We start from the raw sequence: 24,922 nt of genomic DNA, 5'->3' as shown, positions 1-24,922 counted from the left end.
ATATCAATCTTAACAATCTATCAGAATATATAAGCCTAAATGTCAACTGATTGCTTTAACTATATAAAAAATCAATTGTACAAGAACATAAAAGCATTATGTTTTAAGGTGGGTTTTGCCTTTAAGCTCTCGTGTCAGAAAGAGGGTCAGTATACATGTAATTCAGAGATAGCAGCAGATGTTACTGTGTTTTGTGTCTGAGGGCAAAACCTGTAAACACTGATGACATTTCTCGAGCCCGGAGGTGATCTCACTGTATGAGCAAATCAATCAATTTCTCCCTGAACAAAGGAGCCCAAATTATTGTGATTACAAGATTTATGCTCCCTCTGGCTGAGCACACCAGGCCCACTGAAGTTGCTGTACAACACTGACATTTCCACAGTGAAAATAATCACAACAGCTGTTTAACTTGCTTTCCTTTTTACACAAAGGGACTGATTTCTGAATTGCTATATTTTGCTGGGGAAAAAAAAATTGTTGTTGTGTATGTGACATTAAAGTGCAAAAAGCAACTCTGAAAATTCTTGCCTGAGCCATTCATCTGAGCTTTAAGGGTAAAGTGTAAACACAACAATCACTGATCCAAAGAAAAAAAAAAAAAAACTCTTTCAAAACAAGTCATTTTTGTGCAGCCTTCCTTACAATGTAAACGTGAATTAATGTGTTTTGCTAGACCGTCATTTTTCAGTAGTCCTGTGGTGGATTCTCCCAAGCTTCTTTTGTGTAGCACTCAAAATGACTCAGAAAGAAATTTAATATGTTCCAAGGATTTTCCATACTTTGATTCATTTGATTTTGACTTTGCAACTTTTTGTGTTTTTCTTCCTCTCTGCGACTTTTATGTATGTGCCAATAGGGATTTGCAGGTGACCTGATGGTGAGGAACATTCAGCTGAAGCATTCTGGGAAGTATGTCTGTATGGTACACACTGAAGTCGACACTGTTTCAGCAGCAGCAGACTTAATTGTCAGAGGTATGCCTGTTCCTACTTACTTACGCTACTTGTCATTGTGTAGCTCTCTCTATGGAGATTTTCTATTTCTTGCTTTATGGGGTAGTGTGTGTTTATAGCACACGTGCTGACAGATATGTCACCAAGATTTTAGTTTTCAGAGACTGACAAAGACTAGACTTTCAGATTGACAACCATGAATCCTAGCAATATCAAAAGTTAAAGATCATAGCTTAAATAAAAATAATTTTTTACTTAATTCAATTAATTATATTCTGTGAACATGTGTGGATGTATGATGTTGAAATTTAGTATTTAATATAAATAACTTTATACACATACTATGTTAAACTTGATGTGCACTACTGAGCTTCACACATTTATGCAATTCAAACTTTTGATGCATTTGGACAAAAAGCATCCATTCTAGTTTTATGGCTGAGAATACATTGCAGGTTCTTTACCTGAAAATAAACAGTGTGTTCTTTTGTGGTTCCGCCTCCAATGTGGGTGACAAGCTGTTGCTGCTGTAGCAGTTCCATGTACTACTTTGTTTCATTTTGTTTTTTGTTTTTTTTTTTCCAAAGTTTTCATTTGCACACAAATAAACTAAGTGGAAATTTGAAAGAAAAATCAAAGACAAAGTGCATCGGAGAAGTGACTTAGTGAATACATCCTGCCATACTATGCTTTAATGGAAAGATGAAAATTGCATCACATAAATAAACGTTTTCTTTAAAACAATAACCAAGTTTACTCATTGTGTGAGACTGTCCTCCCATAATAAACAAACCCATAGATTGTTTGTGCAAGCAGCTTACTATGACCCAAAGTAACATTTTAATGTCAGTAGGTTTCTAGCAGTTTTGTGAGACAGATTAATCTTTTCAGCAAATGGCCCAGAACATCATGTTTATGTTCAAGTCCTCTAGTGGATGCGATGAGAGCAAAGGAGGAAAGTCCAGTGACACATAGCGATAAAGCCAGCGTAGCAGGCCGGGGGTGGATGGATGCATCAACAAAACATTGCATTTTGACAGGGGACACCACTGTTCGTTTCCTGTTTCCAAATAACATGGAATGTTTTTTTTTTATTTCAGCCATATCCTTGATTTTACTCTGTTCATCACTTTGCACCATGAACTCTCTCTAAACCTAAACAAGTTGTTTTTGTGCCAAAACCTAGTTAAAACGTATATAGCATTATTACCACTGTACTGTTACTGTTGAATCTGTGGCATATTTCTCCCTGCTGTAGGGGTGCTAATTCAGAGGTGACCATACAAATGACCTGTATAATATTTAGGCTTAAAGATATGTTATAAAATGCATTAACTTGGCACACAGGATGGGACTATACATTTTAGAAGGCACAGCCTGTGACACTAATTTAATATTGATTTCAACTGATCAGAAATGTTCTCACATTCTAATAGTATTGAGAATTTCTAATATAAAGCCACAGTGACTGTTTATTTGTTTTTTTCCCCATTGCAAATACGAAACAGCTATGAGGGAGCGGACGGTTGTGATTTTGAAGATACAGCTACAAAGTATTGGGTCACTTATGCAAGGGCACCTTTTATCATCATTCACAGGGGCAGGGAGCTTCTATTAAAAATGTTGTTGAATATAAATCAGGCGGATGTGGTGAGCATTTATTACACATTCAGACAGTCACTCATACTGTACATTTAAAACACCTGCACCAATCACAGTCACTTACAATCACAACCAGGGCATTAAAACACAACACATTGGGAATACACTGAAAAAGTCTAAATGGAAGCCAGCTTGACCATTTAGGATGATAATACTATTGTGCTGGCATAGCATGGCTTCAAGAGTGTGCAGCCTAAATCAGATGATGCAGCTTTTACATACAGATTGTATGTTTCTGCATGCATAATCTGAAACCAAGCATTGTTGATACCCAGTGATCTTCTTCCAGCAGCTGGTAGTCCCGCTGAGGGCTCAGTGCTACTTTTGCGGATTTGTGGAGCTTAGTATGAAATCTCATGTCAGCTAGCCAAGTCCTGACCTGTTCATTTGATCTCATGTTGCTGCTTTCTCTAATTTCAAGTAAATCCCTGTTGAAAATCCTGCTTTGTTTTTCCAAATCCCTGGTCATTAATGTTCTCATGTTATTTTTAAATACTGTATTTTCTCCTCTCAGCTAGTTTGGGCAACAAGCAAATAAAGTAATTTTTTTTTTTCTCACATGACAATATAAACCCTGGCTCTTGAAATTTGAAAAATGTTAAAAATATTTCATAATGTTACATTAGAAACAATTCTGGAATATAATATTTTAATTTAAAAGCAAACTTAAAATGAAATTCCAAAGCCTTACATAGACATAAACTGATACAGTAAAAGGTCTAACCTGTGTTCCCCCTGAACTGCACCATTCACGGTATCGATTAGACTGACACTCTCAATAGATCCCATTATATCTTCACTTGTCCTGAATTGGGGTTCTTAGTGCAGTTACAAATAAATTAAGACCCCTGGTGTAGTGAAGATGATGCAGGTGTTTGTCCTTGTTTCTCTGGGTTGCAGGACCTCCAGGTGCCCCGGAGGGCCTGGTGGTGACTGACATTACTGACACCACTGTGCAGCTGTCCTGGGGCTCTGGACCTGACAACCACAGTCCCGTTATCATGTACATGGTTCAGGCAAGGACCCCCTTCTCTATAGGCTGGCAGACTGTGAGAACAGGTAACAGCTGCACTACACTTTCATTTCCATTAACATAGTGAACACAGAGAAAATATGTGAGGTCATGTAAGAGAATGTTGTCTCTTTCTCCAGTGTATTGCTTGAGCAGTCATTAACTAAAAAAAAATCAGTGCTTGTGCTTTCTAGGGATTCCAGTGTTATGATGCTAATATACAGTGCAAAAATAGAAATAGCACAGTGGACATGCAACAGATTAGAATTTCAGTATACAGTATGTGTAGTTTTTTTTTTTTTTTTAATTTTTGATTTAAGAGATAAACCAACTTCCTGGAAACCAATAAAACTACTATTTATTATTTGCATTTTTTCTTTTTACTGCATGCCACACTTTCATATATGTCTGTTATTTTTAAGTAACTTACATGGAATTCCAGTGAGAAACAGCACCTAGCAGCAGCAATAAAGCTAATCCAGATAAAGTTAGATTTTGCAACTACTGTAGTTAGAAGTGAACAGTATGTATGAAATGTGCCTCAGTAAAACATTAAAAACCAAAACACATCTCACTTCTAAATTCTTTAATCCTAGTTCCTGATTCTGTGCCTGGACAGATGATGCATGCGACAGTGAAAGATTTGAACCCCTGGGTGGATTATGAATTCAGGGTGGTGGCAATCAACAGTGTTGGCGTAGGAGAACCCAGCACGCCATCAAAACAGATTCGAACCAAAGCAGCAGGTACCCTCTCAGTTTGTTGTTTTCCTTTATAACAAATTAATCAGTCCCACTTGGAAAATGTAATTTAACTGTTTGATTAGTTTCACCGCTCATTGTGATGTTACTCATTTCAAGTCTGTTCTTCCCATACCCACTCACATGCAAAAGGAGTGGGTATGGAAAAAGAATGCAAATTTAATTGCACTTTTGAACATTTAAGCATCAAGACTAAGTTCATATGTGTGTTACCACTCTGGAACATGCGCTATAATTAATTAATGGTTACATTAACAGAATGTACACAGAAAATGTGACCTATCCCTGCATGTCCTCAGCACTGACATGAAAGTGTCTATTTTGAGCTGGTTAGCTGAGTAATTCTTTCCTGCTGGTTGAATCATAAGGGAACAAGTTCCCTGTTGCGCTTCACACATGGGGCTGACATAAGGTGCTCAGCTAATAACAGCATCATACATGAGTGGTAATGCCTCTGTCAACAACAACCTAATTCCTCTGCTGCGTGATTAACCTGTTTTGTGTAAATAAGCTCTACAGACTGCCTGTGATCATCTCATTCAGAGCCGTGGGCTTTAACAGAATCCGTTGCACCTGCCTTAAACATGACAGTCCAAACCAAGGGATGATTAAGTTTCCTTTGTGCCTTTTTAGTTCCCAATGTTGTCCCAGTTAATGTGAGTGGCGGCGGAGGAGCTCGAGGAGAACTTGTCATCATGTGGGAGGTAAGAGGATCATAGGTATTTTTGAGCGAGCATTCATCGTGACAGAGCATTCTTTGAATCTTTTGTTTGGAATGGACTTCTGGCAGAATTAGTGTGTCTGCAGTGGTCTGGCTTCAGTGAAATGACTTTTAATTAAAGGCCGAGCTTTTGTGATTTGCTGCCTGCTGACTCTCTCTGTTGTGTAAATCAGCAGGGGGCTAGTGAAAATTTCATGTGTGTAAATCTAGAATTAGGTGACAACTACATTTTTTGGATGTGGTTCAAAGTGCAGAAAGATGCTGTCTCTGTGAATTTCCTCCAAAGTTTGCCAGACATGAAACACTATTTCTGCTCTGTTTTTTTACAACTCCCTAGTTTAATTTCTGCTCACAGTTGTTTGGGTGAAGGCGTAACTTTCCTGCTCCTATCTCAGCCAGTTCCAGAGGAACAGCAGAGCGGAGAGGACTTTGGCTATATCGTGGCTTTCCGCCCACTTGGCAGCAGCACCTGGATCCAGACAGTACTGGCATCACCTGATGCATCCAGATATATTTACAGAAATGACAGCATCCCACCCCTGTCCCAGTTTGAAGTAAAAGTGGGAGTATTCAACAGCCTAGGAGAGGGGCCATTTAGCCATGTTGTTAAAGTGTTTTCAGCAGAGGAAGGTCAGTGTATCCACCTGTAACTTGTGAAGATGCAAACAAAGTGGAATGTGTTGATTCAAGAAAGTGTGTGCATTTTCACTGTTCCATAATTCATGATCAATCTTATTTAGAGCCCTCTGAGGCACCATCAAATGTGTGGGCCCGTCCTGTGTCAGCCTCCGAGATCAAGGTGTACTGGGAACCAGTTCACCTAGGGCCCAGCACTGAGAAGATTATTGCATACGAGGTATGAAAGAGAAAAGTTGAAACAGGAGTGCTACGAGGAATATTGAAACAAGGAGTAGACATTAATCCCAGAATGACTGACAATACACTAACCTTGTGTCTATTTGAATGTAACTGCCAATGGTGATAACGTGGAAATACAATGACACTAAAATAGCGCAGGTGTTGAAGCAGTGAAATTTTCAGAGGCTAATCCAAAGGTCTGCTGGCAGTCATTCCAGTCTCCAAAAGAACTCAATTTCCAGGGCTGTCAGAGAGCTGATATTAAAAAATAAATAATAAATAAAACAAATTGTGAACATCATACATCACTAACCTCTTACAACAAATGCTCTCATGACTGTGGAAAACATAGATAAAAAAAAACCTTGAGGGGACTGCCAGTCTTTGGTCCACACACTGTTATGAGGCAGGGGTTTGAAGAACGTTGATGACCTGTTTGGGATCCAAGACCAAGCAGTGTAGCTGAGCTGAGTAGTCATAAAAAACAAATTAAACCAGTTTGTGAAAATATACAGCTCGTTAGCAATGCGAATGTAGTTTTATTTACAAAGTGATAATTACAGTCATTTGTATTTGTATATGTTTAATCCTTTGTAAACCAGGGCCCATATTTGTCAAACAGAATAGCAAATCGCTCCCCACTCCTACTTTCAGGATCTGGACTAAAAGCAATTTATCAACTTTATTTTTGGCAATCTCTACTGATATTGAAGAGTGTACTATAATATCCACAAAGGGTGACAAATGTGTGGAAACAGGAATGTACATGCATTTAGATGAGAACATTTGTGTTTCCCATGTGGGTTTCTAGCTGTGGCCTGGCTCTGACTCTGCAAACTTGAGATTTGGACAACAGAGCTTTTTTGCTTAACCACTGTGTTTTGGGGTATTACCCTGAAAAGTTGTGAAAAGTCGATATGAGGTAGAGTGACAATTTGATTTGCATTTAGAATTAAGAGACAATTAATTGGGGTTATACCAGTGGCCTGATGAGGCAGCATAATGGTGCTACTAGTGTGCAGATTCTAAAACCCAGATTTCATATGGCCCGCTGACTATTGGTCACTTGGACACTTGCTCTGCTTAATGTGCTGCTTTCACTGCACAGCGTTTGTACACAACAGGTGGTGTAGTATTGGGAGTCCTTTTCTTCTGAATGGTTATAAATTATAGTGGCATTAGGTGATGCCTCAGGTAAATAGTGTGAAGATGAGTGTACTCCCTGGGGCTGTGCCATTAGAATGACATCTAGATGGAAGGACACTGCAGTGGCTTTAATATTATGCTGTATTTACACACTTTAAAAGAGGAGCACGAATGGCCTGTAGCCTGATGGTCATGTAAAATATTCCCTGAAATGTAAGGTGCAGCAACTCCCACGCCTAAGATTTCACTAACTTAGACATGAAAGAAACAATGTTTAAGTGCATTAGAGTGAATGGACAAGGTCCAGGAGCTACTCACAGTAAACATGTATAACTATCTCATTATAAGTAACACAGTAGCATTTCCTGAATCTAAAAAAATAGCTAAAACACATACTTTTGAGAGAGATGCCCTCTTTATGAACTCTAGAAACAACCTCCTTCTGCAGACGAATATACCTCAGTTCTATAAAAACTATATGTGTGTGTGTATTTGTCTATATATGTATATATATATACATATTGGTACCCTTCCATTAAAGAAAGAAAAACCCACAATGATCACTGAAATAACTTAAAACTAACAAAAATAATAATAAATAGATATTGCCTCAAAATTAATTGACATTGCTTTTGAATTGTGGGTCAACAGAAACATTTTTTTAAAAAAGAAATTTATTTATATTTATAGGGTGAAAAGTAGTCACTATGCCGTTTGTGTTCAACCTAATTTAATCAATCACTGTAGTACCTGAGAATACAATATTTCCATTAAAATGGATCAGTAGGAAATAAATGAAGAATCAGATTGACATGTAAAACAAATAGTGCAGTCTGCTGTGATAAAATCCTTCACCAGTGCACATCCCCTGATGCTGAGCAGCCAGCTGTGTAGCAGCAAGTCTGGAAAGCCCTCACATGGCTCTGCCAATCTTTCCCAGCAGGGTAAAGCTCCTCATGCATGATGGCCAACAAATACGTTTTTGGCCCAGGTAGCAGTGCTATTGATTTCAGTGATGCGTCCTCTAAGGTGTCATTGTGATGTATTAGGAGATGACAAGTTCAAGTCAGCCTTGACTGTGTTGTTGAAATAGAAGTAGAAGGGGGGAGGTGGGGAGGGGGGGTGTCTACATCTACATTTAATTTATTGAGTCATTTAATGATACCAAAAGCAGATGAGGAAATAACTTTAAACTTAAAGATGGGGCATTTTTCTTAGTTTTGGTGGCCAACAAGAGATGTACTTATGTCTTACCGAACTGCACCACAATAAATATAATTTAGAATTTTCTTCTTGAATTTTCTCCCCTTCTATGATATTTTTGTCGTATGTCACTTTGTTTTGGAACAAATGTTTCAGAAAAAAAAGATGAGAGAATTAGAGTCATCTACACACTCCACCACAATTTATTTTCTATTTCAATCGACCTTTTGCTTCATAGCACTTTACCTGTATGCCTGAAAATAGCAGTAGACAATAGACTGAGTGGAAAATGCAGCTCTCTGTGTTAACATACTGAACAGATTGAACCTTTGAAGCTGTCCGTATTACCATTTAAATCATAAACTATGACCATGCAGGATTAACTTTTTTTTGGCTCAAAGTCAGAAATTTGCTGTTTGGTGCAGACAGGTTGACAGGTCATAGTAGGAGAAGTACAGGTGTAATAAAACAGTGATGGCTGAATTTGTTTTTGTGGCTTCAGTATCGGAGTGTGTGTATCTCACTGTCATGACACAAACACAAGTAGAATGTTAATGTTATTGGAAACACCTGTGCTACTAACCCAACTGTCTGCTGTGAAAAGGCCTATGGATTATAGCACTTGGTAGCTTTATTATTTACCTACATGCCCAGACATTAGCCATTTATGCAGTGATTTAACACCACTTGCCTCAGTTGATAGTGGTAATTTGATTTAACACAATTCAGTAGCAACATGCATCATCTAAGAACAATATAAACACAACATAATGTTAAAAAATAATTAAATGAGTCTGGGTCAGACTCACGGTATTTGTTTAAATGTCACTGAAACTGCCATCCCTTTATTTAAAGGGGCTGTGTTAGTGTTACTTTTCAGAGCGCACTAGATATATCCTTACCTAACAAACAGAACTTGTATCCATCTTGATAAATTGTTTGCAAAGCCATATTTTTAAAATATTTTAAATCCTACATACATATTTACCGGCTTACAGTGTGGCTATATGGCAATTTCGCCATATGTGTATGCAATTCAAATAAAACAGTGCTAATAGTTGTCAAAAACTCAACTTTCACAATATATGAGTTAGTAGTATAAGAAATAGCATTGCTGCTGTCTCCTAGACCTCAGGAAGGATGTCCTCAATTGTTACACAGTTTTCAATGCAAAGGAGTTGGAAAAAAAAAAAATGGAAGCAAGACCTTGAGTCTCCTTAGATCCCTCTCTTCCCACTTTGAACATGTGTTTAGATTCTTAGCATAGGTCATGTAAAAAAAAAAAAAAACAAAAAAAAAAAACAAACTGTAAACTTCTTCAGCTCAGGTATTTTAGGTATTTTCCCAAGTGCATGTAAAACCACTAATTAAACCACTGGAAGAAAAAAAACACCCTAGATGCATCTGTTATCAGCAACTCCAGGCCCTGTCGCTAATCTGCCTTTTCCCAAGCAAGATCCCTGTAAACCTGTGTGCAGCCAATTGAATAAGCACCTACTTTCAAACCATCTGTTTGACATTTTCCTGTCTGCTTTTCCTGCCTCATGTTAGGGTCATAAATGATTTCTCTACGAATACAAATTCCAACAAGCTCCTTATCCTTGTATTCCTCACACCAAGTGCTGCTTGTAGTATCGCTGATTGCCAGGTACAATATAAGTTGGTATTTTGAAAATGGAGGTTGGACTGCCTCAGGCCCTATGGTAGGCAAGGAGATCACATGGAAGTGATATATACTTAAAACCACATGACCACAAATTTAGAACAAAAAACAAAATGAAGTTCCTGAAAAAGTAAACTTGCTATCTGTATCTGCGTGTTTGTACCTATACACTTAATATTCTGCTGCCATATAGAATTTGGCTCCACTTAAACCTGCACTACTGTATAAATAGTATATGCACTTTAACCATTATGCACACTAAAATAATACTGTACAGGATGTTCTTCTTTACAAGCACACCGTAACACTAAGCAGGAAATTGCCAAATTAAATAAGGTTTGACTTCACTCTGTTTCCACCAATTCTATATTTGAAAAGTGTTAAAAATAAGGCATAAAAACAAAGGTGCTGTAGCTGATATGTCTGGAGGTCTGAGTATTTGCAGTCTTGATGTGTATAAACTTGTGTGTCTTTGGTCCAGGTTCTCTTTTGGGAGGAAGGATCTCAGCAAAGTCAAGCAGACACAGTGAGGGTTATCAACACCACAGCTCTGCTCTCTGGCTTGAAGGGCAGCACGGTCTATCTGATCTCAGTCAGAGCCCTGAACAGCGCTGGACTTGGACCCTGCAGCCCTGCTTTTAACATCACCACCAAGAAACCACGTGAGTCCACACACAGCTCACAGAAATGTGATTTATTTCATGTTGTACTTGGCTGTTTACTTCACGTGCTTATATTTACTTGGCTTAAGGGTCTTTCCTAAGAATAACCATTACCAATTCCATACTATATGTGTGTCTAAAGAGTTATTAGTCATCAGTGTGAACAGGAGGAATGGCTATAGCAACCTATATAGTGGAATCAGACAACATTTTTGAAATGTCATAAAATTTTATGAAAATGCTCCAAATAACTAAAGGTTTTGTTTGTATGCATATATTTTTATATTAAAAAGGACATTGGACATTTCAGCTGTGTTTAGACATCATCTGATACCTCAACTAATTCTCCTTCTCAAAATGACATTTCAGCTGACAGACCACCTGCTTTCAGTTCTTATGCTTCAATTGTTAGTTCAGCTACTTTCAGTTTTTATGGAGATTCCATATGCCTTTAGCAATTACAATTCAATTCATTACACCTGTTTTTGCTCTAGGACTTAAAGTGACACCTCAACTCTTTTCCGTGCTTACACTTCAAGTGACACATCCAACTGCTTCATCACTTCAAATTCAACTGACACTTAGGGCTCTATTTTCATCAGCCCAGCAGTGCTGTATGTAACACAGTCAAGTGCACCCTTCTCTGTGTGCCAAACGTTTGCCAAAATTTTCTTTTGGTACACTTTTGGTATCTTTTTGGTCAGCTGGTGCAGCTGCAGTGCACTTTGAAACAGTAAGTGGATCGGAAAGGCTATATTAGCGTAGGGCACAGGTTGACATGTTAATGGTTGTGACAGTCAATCATATCACTACATTCATCCTCTATTAACACTGGACTCACCCAATCATTGATGCACTTTTAAGTTGAATGCACTTTGGACATTTAAGATCTTATTATCATCAAGTTTTCCATGTGTGATAATACATTTTTATTTGTCATACAGTTATCCATAGCCAACTTAGATCCATATGAAGAATGACAGTAAAATGAACCACTTTAGTTGTTTTTGATGTTTCATGTTTAATTCATTCTAAATTTACCTTTCTTATGTGGAAAATTATAACTATCTGCTAACTAAACATTATGTCCATGAGTAAATTCAGATTTCTAAAATAACACATCATGTTTGTGATCGCAGCAACATTTCTACCTGTATTGTAATTAAGCATGTGAAGCTCCAGGGGGACAATTTGGCCATTCTCCTGTTGTCTGGATGGAGACATAACAAATTGTGTTATTAGTGGTTATTAAGGAGCTATGAGAACTGTTTCAGCATGTTAGCATCCTACATGCCTGTTAATTTATAAATAAACTTGCCTTAATTTACAGGAGAAAGTTTGTAAAATAATTAAAATGACAAGTCTGCTCCTTGTCACACAAACTTTAACCAGTGGATTTGCTGTGTGTAATTCTGACTTGGCAGTGCAACATCATACCTGCTGCCTTCAAACAGCTGCAAATAGAGCCACCAGGGAAAAAGAAAGGCATTCAGTATGGGTTGCCACAGGTGTGATTTCACACAACAAACTGACAAATACTGTAAATGAAAATTTCACTGAGCAACTGACATGCTCTGACCAGACAGGCAGTGTGTTCACTGCATGTGCAAAACACACTCAGTCTTGGCACCGAGATTGTGATACCCCACTGTAATCCTCACATGGTCTGTACCATACTTCTCCCAGTAAGGCATAACACTGTAGCTAGAGGTACCCCTCAAGGAAATAACAGTATGTTGCAGGAAAATACCAGCTCTCCAGTGTGCTACCGCATTTTGTGCCACTGCCACAAAAGCAGAACCCATGAACTTATTTCAGTGCCTCAACTTCAACTGATTTATTTACAGCAAGTGTTTGAACCTTTTGTAAACTGTGACTCTGCAGAACAGTGGAAATCATTTCTCAGCTTCCATTCATACACGCATTTCTATACTACAACTGCTTTTCCTGCTTTCTTTGCATAATTTTTTGGTTTGAGAAAACACAGTATTACATCTGATACATGCCAATTACGGACTTATGTTGAACATGTTTTCACTCAACACAAAAGAAATACAATTCTCTTCAATGGAACATTTTATGGCCAAAAACCTGTCATCAGAAGTTTGCAAAACAAGCATTCTCCAGTGGGAAATAGTTTTATGAAAAAGGTTGTGTGAATTGAGATATAAATCACCAAAGTAGAAGTTCCTAATTTTTCAGGTGTGCCTTAAAATAATATTGAGGTGAAATCTGAATGTTCAAATATGAAACTCCTTCCTCCTGTTCATACTGGCCATTATAAGATCCCTTACTGATGTGCTTTCAATTTACAGTAAATGATGGACAAAATCCACAGCTCCCTTTATACAAAAATGCATTTAAAACTTTCTGAAGATGGTTCAGCCATCCAAATGAGACAAATCAAATAGATACTTTTTAAAGTTACAGCCTTTTCAGTACAAAATCCTCTTTGCTGCTAGTTTATCCCCTCTGTTGCTCAAAGGAGAAACCGAAAGAAGAGATTTCTTAACTAAAAAGACACTTGGTAATACTAACACTGCTGCATCTTTACAGTAGCTTCAGGTAACTCCAGAAGACTTCAATAATTGTCATACTGTAACCTTAAGAAATTGTGATTGTTGCACTACAACCATCAAACACTTTAGTCAGAATGCATTAAATAAATACAGAAAACCATAGCCGTAGTTGTGGTAGTAGTATTAGTGTAGGTTCAGGGCAATTAGAAAACCTCAGACAGGCCCTCAATACAATATTCACAGTTTTATTTTAATAATATTTTCTTCTTTTCATTATTCATTTGTTCATGCCATTATTCATTAATTTTATTCACTCATGTATTGTTCTCCCTGTGCTTAGAATACTCCTTAACAAGCATGCAAAGTCCTCTGTCTAAACTTTGGCTAAATGCCATCTTTATGTCTATGGAGTTTTCTGCTCCATCTCTTTGTGTTTCATGTTGTTTCATATTGTTTGCCGTTCTGTCATTTGTACTAAAATCAAAAAACAATAACTGAGGCTGAAACACCCAATACTGAGCAGCTCCAAGCCACTGAGGCTATTCACTGAAAAATGGTTCAAGCAAGTCATTTGCACTGCTTCAGGGTGAACTTTTCATTTCATCCTTATTAGTTGTATCACAGATATAAATGAAAGGGTAATCAAAGAGCATGCATTTTGTATTTTTCTTGACCTCCATATTTCTCTGTGTTGAGGGCTACATAGTATGAAATGCATTCTGCTGCAATACCGTATGAGTAAATCAAGGCTGACTGCAGAGGTAGTTTAGAGAACACTATTGATGATATTGGTTTATGCATTCATTTGTGAAACTTTTGTCTAAATAAATACATATCTTGCAGCACCAAGTAAGTCTCCGAGGAATATCGAGTGGAACCTGACCAATTCTAAGATCTTTCTAAATTGGGAACACGTCAAGGCGATGGAAAATGAGTCTGAGGTGACAGGATACAAGGTGAGTTTGTCAGAATAATAGCCGAAACTCCACAACTGGGGAAACAAATAGAGCCTCAGCAGCTGTCATCCCAATAAATGGCTTTCTCATTGCAGAAGAAAGATAGACCTCAGCACTCCAGTGCTTCATTGCTTCATTATGGATTGGCCCTGTCTGGCCTTTCAAAATTAAAAGATCTGTTCCAGGTGATAAAATAAAAGGCGTCACACCACAGAGGGACTTCTGTATTTTTGCAAGCAAGCAGTATATATATATATATATATATATATATATATATATATATATATATATATATATATATATATATATATATATATATATATGTGTATATATATATATGTATATATGTATATATATATATTATATATATATATAAAATAGAGGTTTGATTTATTTTGCACATGCTAATTTAATATGTTGAATGATGTCATACATACCTCAGCTGAGAGGAGAGGGTGTCATTTGTGACTGTTAAAAAATGAGGTCTTCACTGTAGAGTCCACAATCTCCTCCAGGTTGTGTTTCGTCAGGACTGGCATAGCAGGACAACCGTACTGGAAACCAACAAGACCAGTGTGGAGCTGCAAATCAGTTCAGGAGAGGACTACCTCATTGAGATCAAAGCTCTGACTGAAGGGGGGGATGGCACCAGCAGTGGCCCTATCCGCATACCAAAGATGTCCAGTAAGTCTTAAACACTCGTGCATGTAGATGATTAGAGCTGGAATTAAAGCAGAGGAGCAGTGGGGTGGGTACACTGTGTAACTAATCCCCAGTGTGACTGATAGTGTTCATTAGCTTTACCAAAGTTTGAAGACGGCCTTCAGACTACACATATTAATTCTTATTAATTCACATAATAAAACTGCCCCATATGAGCAGGAAGGCACTTTCTCCATCTAAATGGTTATGTTTCAGTCCTGGTTGTCTGTGAGCTATCAGGATACCTCAACACATAAAGGAGCAGGCCAACGTGGAGCGTAAAGTGAGATATCATTATAAAGATGGTGTCTATGTATGAAGCATTTAGAATTTAGTTAGGTTAGCATAGCAAATGGAAACAACACTACAGCTTAGGAAACACTTAAAGTTTTAGCTCATTTTAATTGCATTTCTTTGTAAAAGAAAAAAGAAAAAAAAAATTAAGAAGACAGCTTCACCAAATTGACAAAACAGGTGCATCATTTAGAAAACCACATATTCAGAAACACATTGTATTTCGTTGTTTTCTCTCTTTGCCGGTAGTCCCTTTACCATAGCTATAAAGTTTCACAATTAAACTAAATTTCACTCATCTGTGCTTGTTTGCCTATCACAAAAACAGTTGCACAAAAAATATTTTATGACATTGCTAACATTAACTTTTGCTTCTCTTCCTACCATAGGTCTTAACTCACAAGGATGTGTGTGTCGAGTTTCAATGAGGCTCAGCTCTTTCATGATCTTTTTTGTATTTTCTATGTTCATTTTGTAGCTTCTGATGCCTTTGTATTTAACTCTAGATATTAGAGTGAATATAGTTTATGATTCTCTTCTACCTGTAAGATGTGTGGAATAAACTAGAGAGTTTCTTAACCACTGGTACACAAACCCAGGGTGGATGTAAGGAGCGTTCCGACAGGCTGTCAAATATCCACAAATCGGTGGATGGACTGTTACTCGCAAGCAACGGCAAGGTTACAGCACATTCTCATCTGCCTATTTTCAGGACCACTGCAATCCTCCAGGATGCATGCATTTGATAAACATGGAAAGATGAATTTCTTATCTTTAGCTATGTAATGAATCAGAGCAGGTTCATGTCCTAGTTTCCCAGTTCCACTATATGCTCCCCCATTTTTTGCCAAAGCCTCCAAATATTTTTTTGGTTTGCTATGGCTTCCGTGATCACAAAACATAACTTACACGTACCTCACAGGCTACATACACACTATTTGAAAAGGAGGGCTCAATTAATATCTATTGACTTTGTTCTCATTTGTAGTTAATGAAGTTAAAGTGTTGACCCTTGACATTTTTAATTCCTGGTAGTGGTCTCAGAATTACCCCAGAAAATTGAAGGAATTACATTATTTTATTGCTAGCTGTTTTCCGAGTCTTTTTGCTAATCAACTCAAGTGCTACCAGTTTTCTCATCTAAATTTGACCAATAAAGTAAATAAGTATGTTTCCCAAAATGTCAATTACAGGTTTTGCAAGTATCCATTGGAAATGATGCATGTCCCCCTTAAGATGCCAGCAGTGTTTGTCCTAATAGGGTACTCCACTAATTTAGCATTCCAGTCCTGTAACACTCTCAGCCACAATAGACAGTTAAACAAACCTATTGATGCAGAAGAACCAGAGATATTGTCTTTTTATTGAATGCACCTTTCCTCCTTGTCAAAGCCTGGCACCTACATTACATGCAATGCAATTCAGCTGCTGGTAGTTAAGTCAGAACTGTGGATGTGTTACTCTAGTACAGCTAATATAGCCTCATGTTTGTAGCTCCATGTAGAGATGAGGAGTAGGCTGCAGATGACTCGTTAGGTCAATTCTGTCTATCTCCAGGTGTGGCTGATCAAGTCATATCATTTTATGCAGCTCTGACTAGAACCACAAAAGGCTTTATACTAAACTTTCCCACAGATGCAGTAGTACTCCCCAACACTGAAAATATGATGTCTTGAATTTGTATTTCTAATCATTTATGATTAACTTGAAAAGAGACTGGAAAATAAAACACCCAGCTAAAGTGCATTTGATAGATGTAACAACAACTATTTTGATAGTGCATACTACCGTTGGTGTTACAGCTCAGCCCTGTTTTGTGCAGAGCCAACAGTGATGTTATCAGTAGCTCTTGTGCTCAACTGTCCACAATGGGAACAGCTGCCTGTTAAGCAGGAGTTTAGCACAGTTACACTCAATCCATTGACTCATCTTTTTCTGTTGTACTAGTAAACAGTGCTGCACCTGTTGGTTTATTTATAACTGTACAGATTCTTTAAATTAATATCTCCACAGGCCACAGGAAAAACTGCGTGTTTTATTTTGTAAGGAAGCATATGGCTAATGTGTGTGACCTGATGTGATCAACACTTACCATAAGTGTGGCCAAATGTCAAAACAGACTTCAAGATTAACAGTTGAACTCTTAAATATTTGCGAAGTTAATGAAAGCTGCATATGTTTTCTGTGTTGACTTTATGTCTAGTCTTGTGACATCTTGAGGATCTGTTGTTTAAACATGCTTTATATTGAGAACTTTTGCAAACCCAGTTAAGATGAATTCTTCACAAGTGTTTGACAAAACTCCTTTGCCTTATCGAGTTTATATTTTTCAAACCTGTTGTCAGCTTGTCTGTGAAACATACAGATTATAAATATTTTGCACAAGGGCAGGCTTATCACACATAGAATGTAAAATAATATTCACTATTTTATATTTTGTTCATTTTATTTGAGAGAAGTGAGAAGATTAGCGTAACTGATGGCTTTAGAGAGGTCAACCTAAAACAACCTACTATGTAAATGTATATGTAATTGAAAGATTACTAGGTATAAACGTTCTCCTGTGCTTTTTGTAAAACGCATACTAAATATTGAAAAGTGAAGCTAGATGACTCCTAACTTCACAATATGAGTTGAGCAAAGAACCTCCATTTGTCTTTAAAAATTATTATCTCCAGTACAAGTAAGACATTTTTTAATAAGCAGCTTCAGACCTTGATGTTTTACATACCTATATTTAGCACAGGACAAAATGTCCCATCAAAAACAAGAGCATTAACTGACAGACAATATTGCAACATTTTTTTCCAAGATTTTGTTTCCTGATGCAAAATAGTAGTAGATAAGTGTAGACTAATTTATACGAGGTTGGTTCTTAGTTTGTTTTAGGTTAGTGTTTGATTTATTTAAAGAAAAACTTACATTGATGTAACTCATATTACATCATCATGCTAAATTTGATATGTTAAACTAGTTTTTATTTTATCTAATTTGATTTTTTAATACTATTATTTTGTAGTTGCATTAATATGATTATTCCATTCATTTTTAACTTACATTGCTCTTAAGATGTGTTCACACAGTAAATGAGGAGACTCTGGGGTTGACATGACATACATCAGAGTTCAGAATTCGTTATTTTTTAATGACTGAAGTGCTAAAATATTTTAATGCACGGAAGTGCAATATTGATTTTTTTCCCCCTACATAAATTTACTAGTACTGTTAATATTGCAATTAAAGTCCTACTGCTTACATGAAATTTACTTTATTTGAGTCAAATGTTGTTGCTTTCTAGAAAAAAGCCCAAATCCTTTACATTTCCTTATTTAAGTTTTGTTTTCAGGTGTAATATCAAAATATGATGTCTCAAATTTGTATTTATAATCTGATGATTACCTTGCTCCCTGTAATTGAATTTGCAATTTGGCACTTCAGCAATGTAATACCATGGTATTAATATAATGTGATATCTCTGTGAGATGACAAGAAGACTCAATAAAAGTTTCACATTGAAACCCCTTAATCAGCAGATGCATTGTTCTCGCTTGTTTGATTCCTACTTTATTCCTACATACTTACATACTTTATCCCTTACTAGGAAGTAGCAGGTTTTTTTTTTTTTTTTTAAAGATTGGTCCCAGGAGGTTTACTCTGTAGTATGAAGTGTGTGGTGAAGAATCACAGTGAGTAACTACATTGAGCACTCCTTATCCTGTGGGATTGTAAAAGGTGGAAATTTTCCCTAAGGACCAAGGGAAAATTTGTTTCAGACAGTGAAGCGCAAAAAAAAAAAACAACTAATGGTTAATCAACACAGACGTTTCTAAGAAAAAAAGTTTAAAGCTGTATTTCTCAACATTGGGAATATACTGTACATCCATGTGACACCACAACACCCAGACGATCTCACCGATCTTACACATTTACCAACGACATAAACTGCTTCACCTAACTATGTATTTATACTGTATGTAGCCTACACACATACAGAAGCACGTTTGTACCTTGTGTGACTCACATTGTCTGTAATACCTTAAACCTTAAATAGGATTATTTGTCACAAAAAAAGCTTCATCATGCTAAACACAGATATTTCAAGAAACTTTGTGGCTGACTTTCGTTCTCATGGTATAACCTGGTACATGACTTTTATTAAAGTACATACAGAGTACATACACTAATAAAAATGATATCAGTTGCAAAGATCCTGGTTAAGCCAATTAAATGTATGATGGATTAGAGCGCTTATCCCCTAGTCATTAGTCCTGGAAGATAAAATCTGCAGTAATATGAGTTTCCATAGAGCTTATTGAAAGCTTTTCTATCTCAGCTCTTGATCTCTGTGTCATAAAGAAATTAATTTACTGTCAAATATTGCCATTTTGACTTATTTTTCAACTACAACTAAACATTCTCAGTTAAAAAAATTAACGATACATTCTGGACTGTGCAACCAAAGTGAATTTGAGTCAGCTCTGACGTGTTGCTCAAAGAGGAGAAATTGTCCTGCTAAGGCATTTGTCTAAAGAAGTTCACCAACTTACATCACTATACTCCTCCAAGACTTATTCCCACAAAGCTGCTGTACATTCTTCTTTGACTTTAAGCCGTCTGTTCTGCTGGTGCAAAATTTGGCCTTAAATATGTAAAGCAACTGGAAGAAGCAGAGCTTGACTCACAGCTTGTAGCTAATCCTTTATTCATGGAAATCTCCTGAGAATGGCAGGGCTTGAGGAGTGGTTTCTTTACCTTTGGTGAGCTGCGCGTGTCGCGTTGCTCTGAATCCACCTTTACTCATTACTATCAACATGTGACACCTCGTGTTGGACAATCCCGGGAAACTGCTTGGGTCACCTGATAAGCACAGGGTGATCTGCCATGAGCTAAAGCAAGAGTTCTTATTTTCTTCTAGATATGGCTTCATCCCCATCACACACACACACACACACACACTGCTAAGAAAAGTCAAATATGGAATGGATTGGTGTGGTGAGGTAGGCAAGATACTCTGTTTCTACATCCAGTTTGAGAATATAATTTGTTGTTCATATTGAAAGTAAGTCGGGGGTGTGGAGGAACTTGACAATATTTTCTGGTATTGCCGAGGTGTAGGCTGTGAGATATGTCAGAAAAGTGACAGTGTGTGGACCTGAGCTGAGCTCTAGAGTAGGGATAAAGTGCTGTGATGGACAGAAGATTGGCTGAGAATTAAAAACACCATGAGCCCTCTCCAAGCACCATGGGACAGCTGACAGGCAGCCTGTAGAGCTCTCCTCCCAAGTTCACAAGGAAAAGACTATATGTGAAAGACCACTGCCAAGGGCTTGGACTTGACAAACACTGCACTCATCATTTTCATTCTTCACTATGGTCTGTGGAGGCCACCATTTCTTTACACAACTTTTTTACTTCAAATTAATCCTAAATCCTAAGGCTGGGGACACACTAGACGATTTTATGCTCAGTTTCCCGCCTATGGTGATCATGGGGATATGGCCCAAGTCAAGACTTGTTGCAACCAAGCATCTGTCTAAAGAATCCTCAAGTGTGTTGTGTCATCATGATTATTTTACTGCTCCCGATTGAGTCAGAGCCTAGATCGTACATATCAAACATATTTGATGTTGATTCCTGGTTAGGGTAGGCTCCAACGGACAACCCACAATAGCAAGCAGCCCAAAAAGTGTCACCAACATGATGTTGTGTACTTTCACACTTTAAAACATGGTAGCAAATCAAAACAAAACCAATGTCAAAAGGACCACTGATAAAGAAGACATGCCTGATGAATTATACCAGTAACATGGGATAATTCACAACATAACATCATCACAATAGACAATTAAAAGACATGCATCATGAAGTTGCATTTGTAACAAAATCTAGGTGAAACTATAAAAGATTTCCCTGTGATAGGATCAGGTACCTATATGTGCCAGTGGTGAAATACAATACTTTTAACAGATTGAGAAATACAGTAGGGCTGTATGTTGGAACAAAAGTGAGGCATCATTTGTGCCTCTTGTCAGGTTTGACAGACAAGAGTTCATAACGATCAGTGGATTTCACCTTATCAAAAATTTCATCCAACAAAGGTTTTTTTCTAGCCTTGTGCCTCAAAACTTTCACACAGCACTTTACCAAAAAGGAATAATCTGTTTCACATATTTGCTTCCAACATAAAAGCTGATTATATGGCAAACTACATTTTAAGAATGATTGCACTGTTGCTTCACAGCAAGATGAGTTTTCTCCTCGTATTATGGTTTCCTCCCACAGTCCAAAAACATGTCTGTCAGGTTGATTGGTGACTCTAAATTGCCCATAGGAGTGAGTGTGAGTATCTGAGGTTGTTTGTCTCTATGTGGCCCTGTGATGGACTGGTGACCTGTCCAGGGTGTACCCCTGCCTTTCACCCAAAAAGAGCTGGGATAGGCTCCAGCAGATCCCTGTGACCCTAAATAGGAATAAGTGGGTATAGATAATGGATCAGTGGAGTTCTCCTATACTGTATGAACATATTGTATTGTTTTTAGTAGGCACATTGAAAAAAGGGAGTCAGCCTGAATCATTCATGTCATGGTGAAATAAATTATATATTTTTATTGGAGTGCTGTGCTGTATTTGATTTTAGATATTTTACTGGAGTGGTGAGAAATGGTGTTGGTGTGAGAAGAAACTTTAATGGATCGTCTATATGATTCCTCCTCTGTGCACCATGAATGTCTGCACCCAATGTTATTACAATCAATCAAATAATTATACAGATATTTCAGTCTCCACAATGCTAGCACCTAGCATGACTAAAAGAATTGAGTTTATTTGTAGAACATTTCGCTTTTGAAATATAAAGTATGTGTTAAAATCACTGGTTTTTATCAAAGAATATCGTTTTTACTTTGGTACTATGGCAGCTTGGTTCAGCAAGAATTCTCTTTTATGACACACAATGTGAAAACAACAATGGACAGAAAGTGGAATTGATGGCTTCACTGATTCTGGGGGAGAAGCCTCAATTCAAGTCAAAAATAAAGAGCAGACAAAAACCAGAATGTGTTCAAAACAAGCTACAATAATGTGACATCTTTTGGTAGTGTCATTCTTCACACAGGTCTTTTCAGCATAGCTGTCATATTGGTGTCAAGATATTGGTTCCATCCTAGAACAAATATGAAGAATACATCCAAAAAATCCAATACAGGCAACAATTCAGAGCTGAGTTTTAAGGTCTTTCTTGTCAATGTGTGTCTATTTTATGCATCTGAGTGCTGCTACTGAAGACACATTGCTACATGCTTTACTTTTGGATGTGTCTTTCTATGTCTAATCTGCTGCCATATAGTACAGCATGTCTTCACTGCACTGTATATGAAATTACAGGACATTCACCACTAAGTGTGTCAGTCTGCAATTATTGATTACTGTAAGGTTGAAACAGCAAGCAATCGTCTCATTAGTTCAACATAAAAATGCCCTTTTTAGCTAAAGCTAATTAAAGTTCTGCACTTGTAAGAGATTTCTCTGTTTATCTGACCTCTGTCACCCCAGTGGAGCAGAGCCACAATGCTTCCTCTGTCATTCAGTATAAAACAATAATGTATGCTTATCTGTTATACCCTGTCAAGCAGCTGCTAGCATTTCAGCCCATCAAGGCATGTATGCCATTAACCTTGGAAATCACCAGGGATCATGACATGGCTGTGCTGATTATTGCTTGGTAAATTATTGATCAGTGAAACATGAGTTGAAACCCATTGCATATTGCCTATATGCGAGTTTAGTTGTACTGAAGCATATATACCATGATGAGAATCAGCACCCTGGCACCATTTGGAAGAAACTTGCACATTGGACAAATTTATATATTATTAACTCAGTATTGGCTGCCAACTAGAAGTGATTCTGTCCAACTGTGTCCTCACTATTCTAGCAAAACACACAGTACAATAGATGCATATGTACAGTTCTAATCTTATGTTAGAAATGTGTAAATAGCATGATGCTATCTTCTGGGGAATCTTGGCTGACACAGATAAACATACAGCACATTTAATCTACTCTGTAAATAGGATCAAGATGTTGCTATGAAGATGCCATTGCCCTGCAATGTGACATGGCCAAAACAGGACTGGATGCACTATATATCGACAGCAGTACTAATGCTTGTGTGTAAAAGCAGACATTTCCTGCATGATTAATCAAATTGATAATTTATCAAGATTGATAGAAATGTATAGTAACATACTCTACAAGTCATTTACACAGCAGTTGACGAAAGCTACTTGGAGTCGCAAAAGGACACTAGGGCTGTGGAAAAAAATAAATCAATATTTAGATATTATTTTTTAAAACAATAAAATATCAATATTCCAGCCTCTAATATCAATACTCCCCCCAGCCATAAGTGCTTGCTCTAGCTACCCCAGCCAATGTGAAAGATGGAGGTAATCCTGGTACAATGCACGTCTTTGTCTTTTCACACCAGAAGTGAATAAGTGAAATGTTGAAGATTTTAGCAGCACCTTTGTCTTTAAAAGAAGATCTTCGGCAATACGTTGACTTTAAAGATGACATGGGCAAAAACAAATATCACTTGCCATGTTGCAATATAGCATATAGGCAACATGACTAACTTGGTGGGTTAGGCTGCGATTTTAAGCCCGATTTCATGCCCGATTTAACATTAACATAACATTACTACAATAGAGCCAACAATGAAAAGGCATGCGTCATGATGTCAGGTTTGATCCCACAAGTGTTTGTGAAACTTCGTGTCTGTAGAATGACCAGCTACAATCGGCAAGAGACTCCCGGTCTGGTTGAATCCTCTAGTGTGTTCAAAGATTATAATATTAAAAATTAGCGGAAACTGTCCTTATGTCTTCGGTCTCCCACCAAAGACACCATGCTGATAAGTTAGCAGTGCTGCCGCTACAGAACCTCTGGAGATGAGACAAATGCCACCTACAAACTTACATGTATCCCAGCTCCTGCACAGAAGATTACGGATTCTGTGGTGCATTTTTTATCTTTCCAAGATCTGAGCCCTTATGCTGTTGTTGAAAACGTAGGCTTTAGGCTAATGGTGAACACGATGGAAATGCGTTGTGTTATCCCAATGCACAGATAGAGATGAATAAGTACATGAACTTTATCCTTTGCAGAGAGCGTGTCAAGCAAAGCCTCTGCAGCCCACCTCTATCCACTCAGAGTGAGTCTTCCAGCCCCCCTCCAGACACTTCTCCACCAGCTCCTGGTACTTTGTGTGTTTTCTTTTGTTTTCTTTTTCCATTCGCTCCCACCTAGGCACTGGGAGTCCCAACATAATTAGTTGCATCAGAGGTGATGATTATGTTTGGTCGAGGTGATGTTCTGGCAATATGCTGAGGGAACTTCAGCTGCTTCCCCAGATTGGCATGCAGCTGCCAGTTGGAAGATGTGTGAAGTAGACCTGACTTTCTGCCGATGTTTGCCCAGGTGATCTTCTGCTGGGGGATACTCTGCCAATTTGTCTATGTCCCCTGCTGCCTGAGACCCACTGTCCTGTTCACACACTCTTCCTCCATGCATGCTCGGACCTCTTCCTGGATTAGCTGGTGTCTCTCCGTTCGCTGGGCCTTGCCCACTTGGGTCTTTAGGAAGTACCCCAAGCCTGCTCTCCCGGTTGCCAAAGTACCGACCATCTGCTTCCTCCACCTCCATTGCCTTTTCTTCCCTACACTTCCTTCCTAACGTAACCCAGGGCAAAGTCCACATTTAGTCAAGTATCCCTGTTCTCTCCCAGTCCTGAAATGCACTGTGGTA

General features: G+C 37.8%; 1 protein-coding gene across 1 annotated transcript in view; it reads left to right on the top strand.

The window, feature by feature from the left end:
• Positions 1-16,976, top strand: part of cntn6 (contactin 6) — a 97,929-nt gene extending 80,953 nt beyond the window's left edge. The window contains exons 14-23 of the mRNA XM_026306792.1: positions 860-977; positions 3,519-3,677; positions 4,227-4,376; positions 5,025-5,095; positions 5,508-5,742; positions 5,853-5,968; positions 10,464-10,644; positions 14,007-14,119; positions 14,635-14,803; positions 15,505-16,976. Of these exons, the coding sequence (XP_026162577.1) occupies positions 860-977; positions 3,519-3,677; positions 4,227-4,376; positions 5,025-5,095; positions 5,508-5,742; positions 5,853-5,968; positions 10,464-10,644; positions 14,007-14,119; positions 14,635-14,803; positions 15,505-15,593 (1,401 nt within the window). The 3' untranslated portion in view covers positions 15,594-16,976. The remainder of the gene's footprint in view (positions 1-859; positions 978-3,518; positions 3,678-4,226; positions 4,377-5,024; positions 5,096-5,507; positions 5,743-5,852; positions 5,969-10,463; positions 10,645-14,006; positions 14,120-14,634; positions 14,804-15,504) is intronic.
• Positions 16,977-24,922: the final 7,946 nt, after the last annotated feature.

Source organism: Mastacembelus armatus, chromosome 5 (assembly GCF_900324485.2).
Source record: "Mastacembelus armatus chromosome 5, fMasArm1.2, whole genome shotgun sequence".
Classification (NCBI taxonomy): Eukaryota; Metazoa; Chordata; class Actinopteri; order Synbranchiformes; family Mastacembelidae; genus Mastacembelus; species Mastacembelus armatus.
The sequence above is the reverse complement of the archived record's forward strand: the minus strand, read 5'-3'. Positions and strand labels throughout refer to the sequence as shown.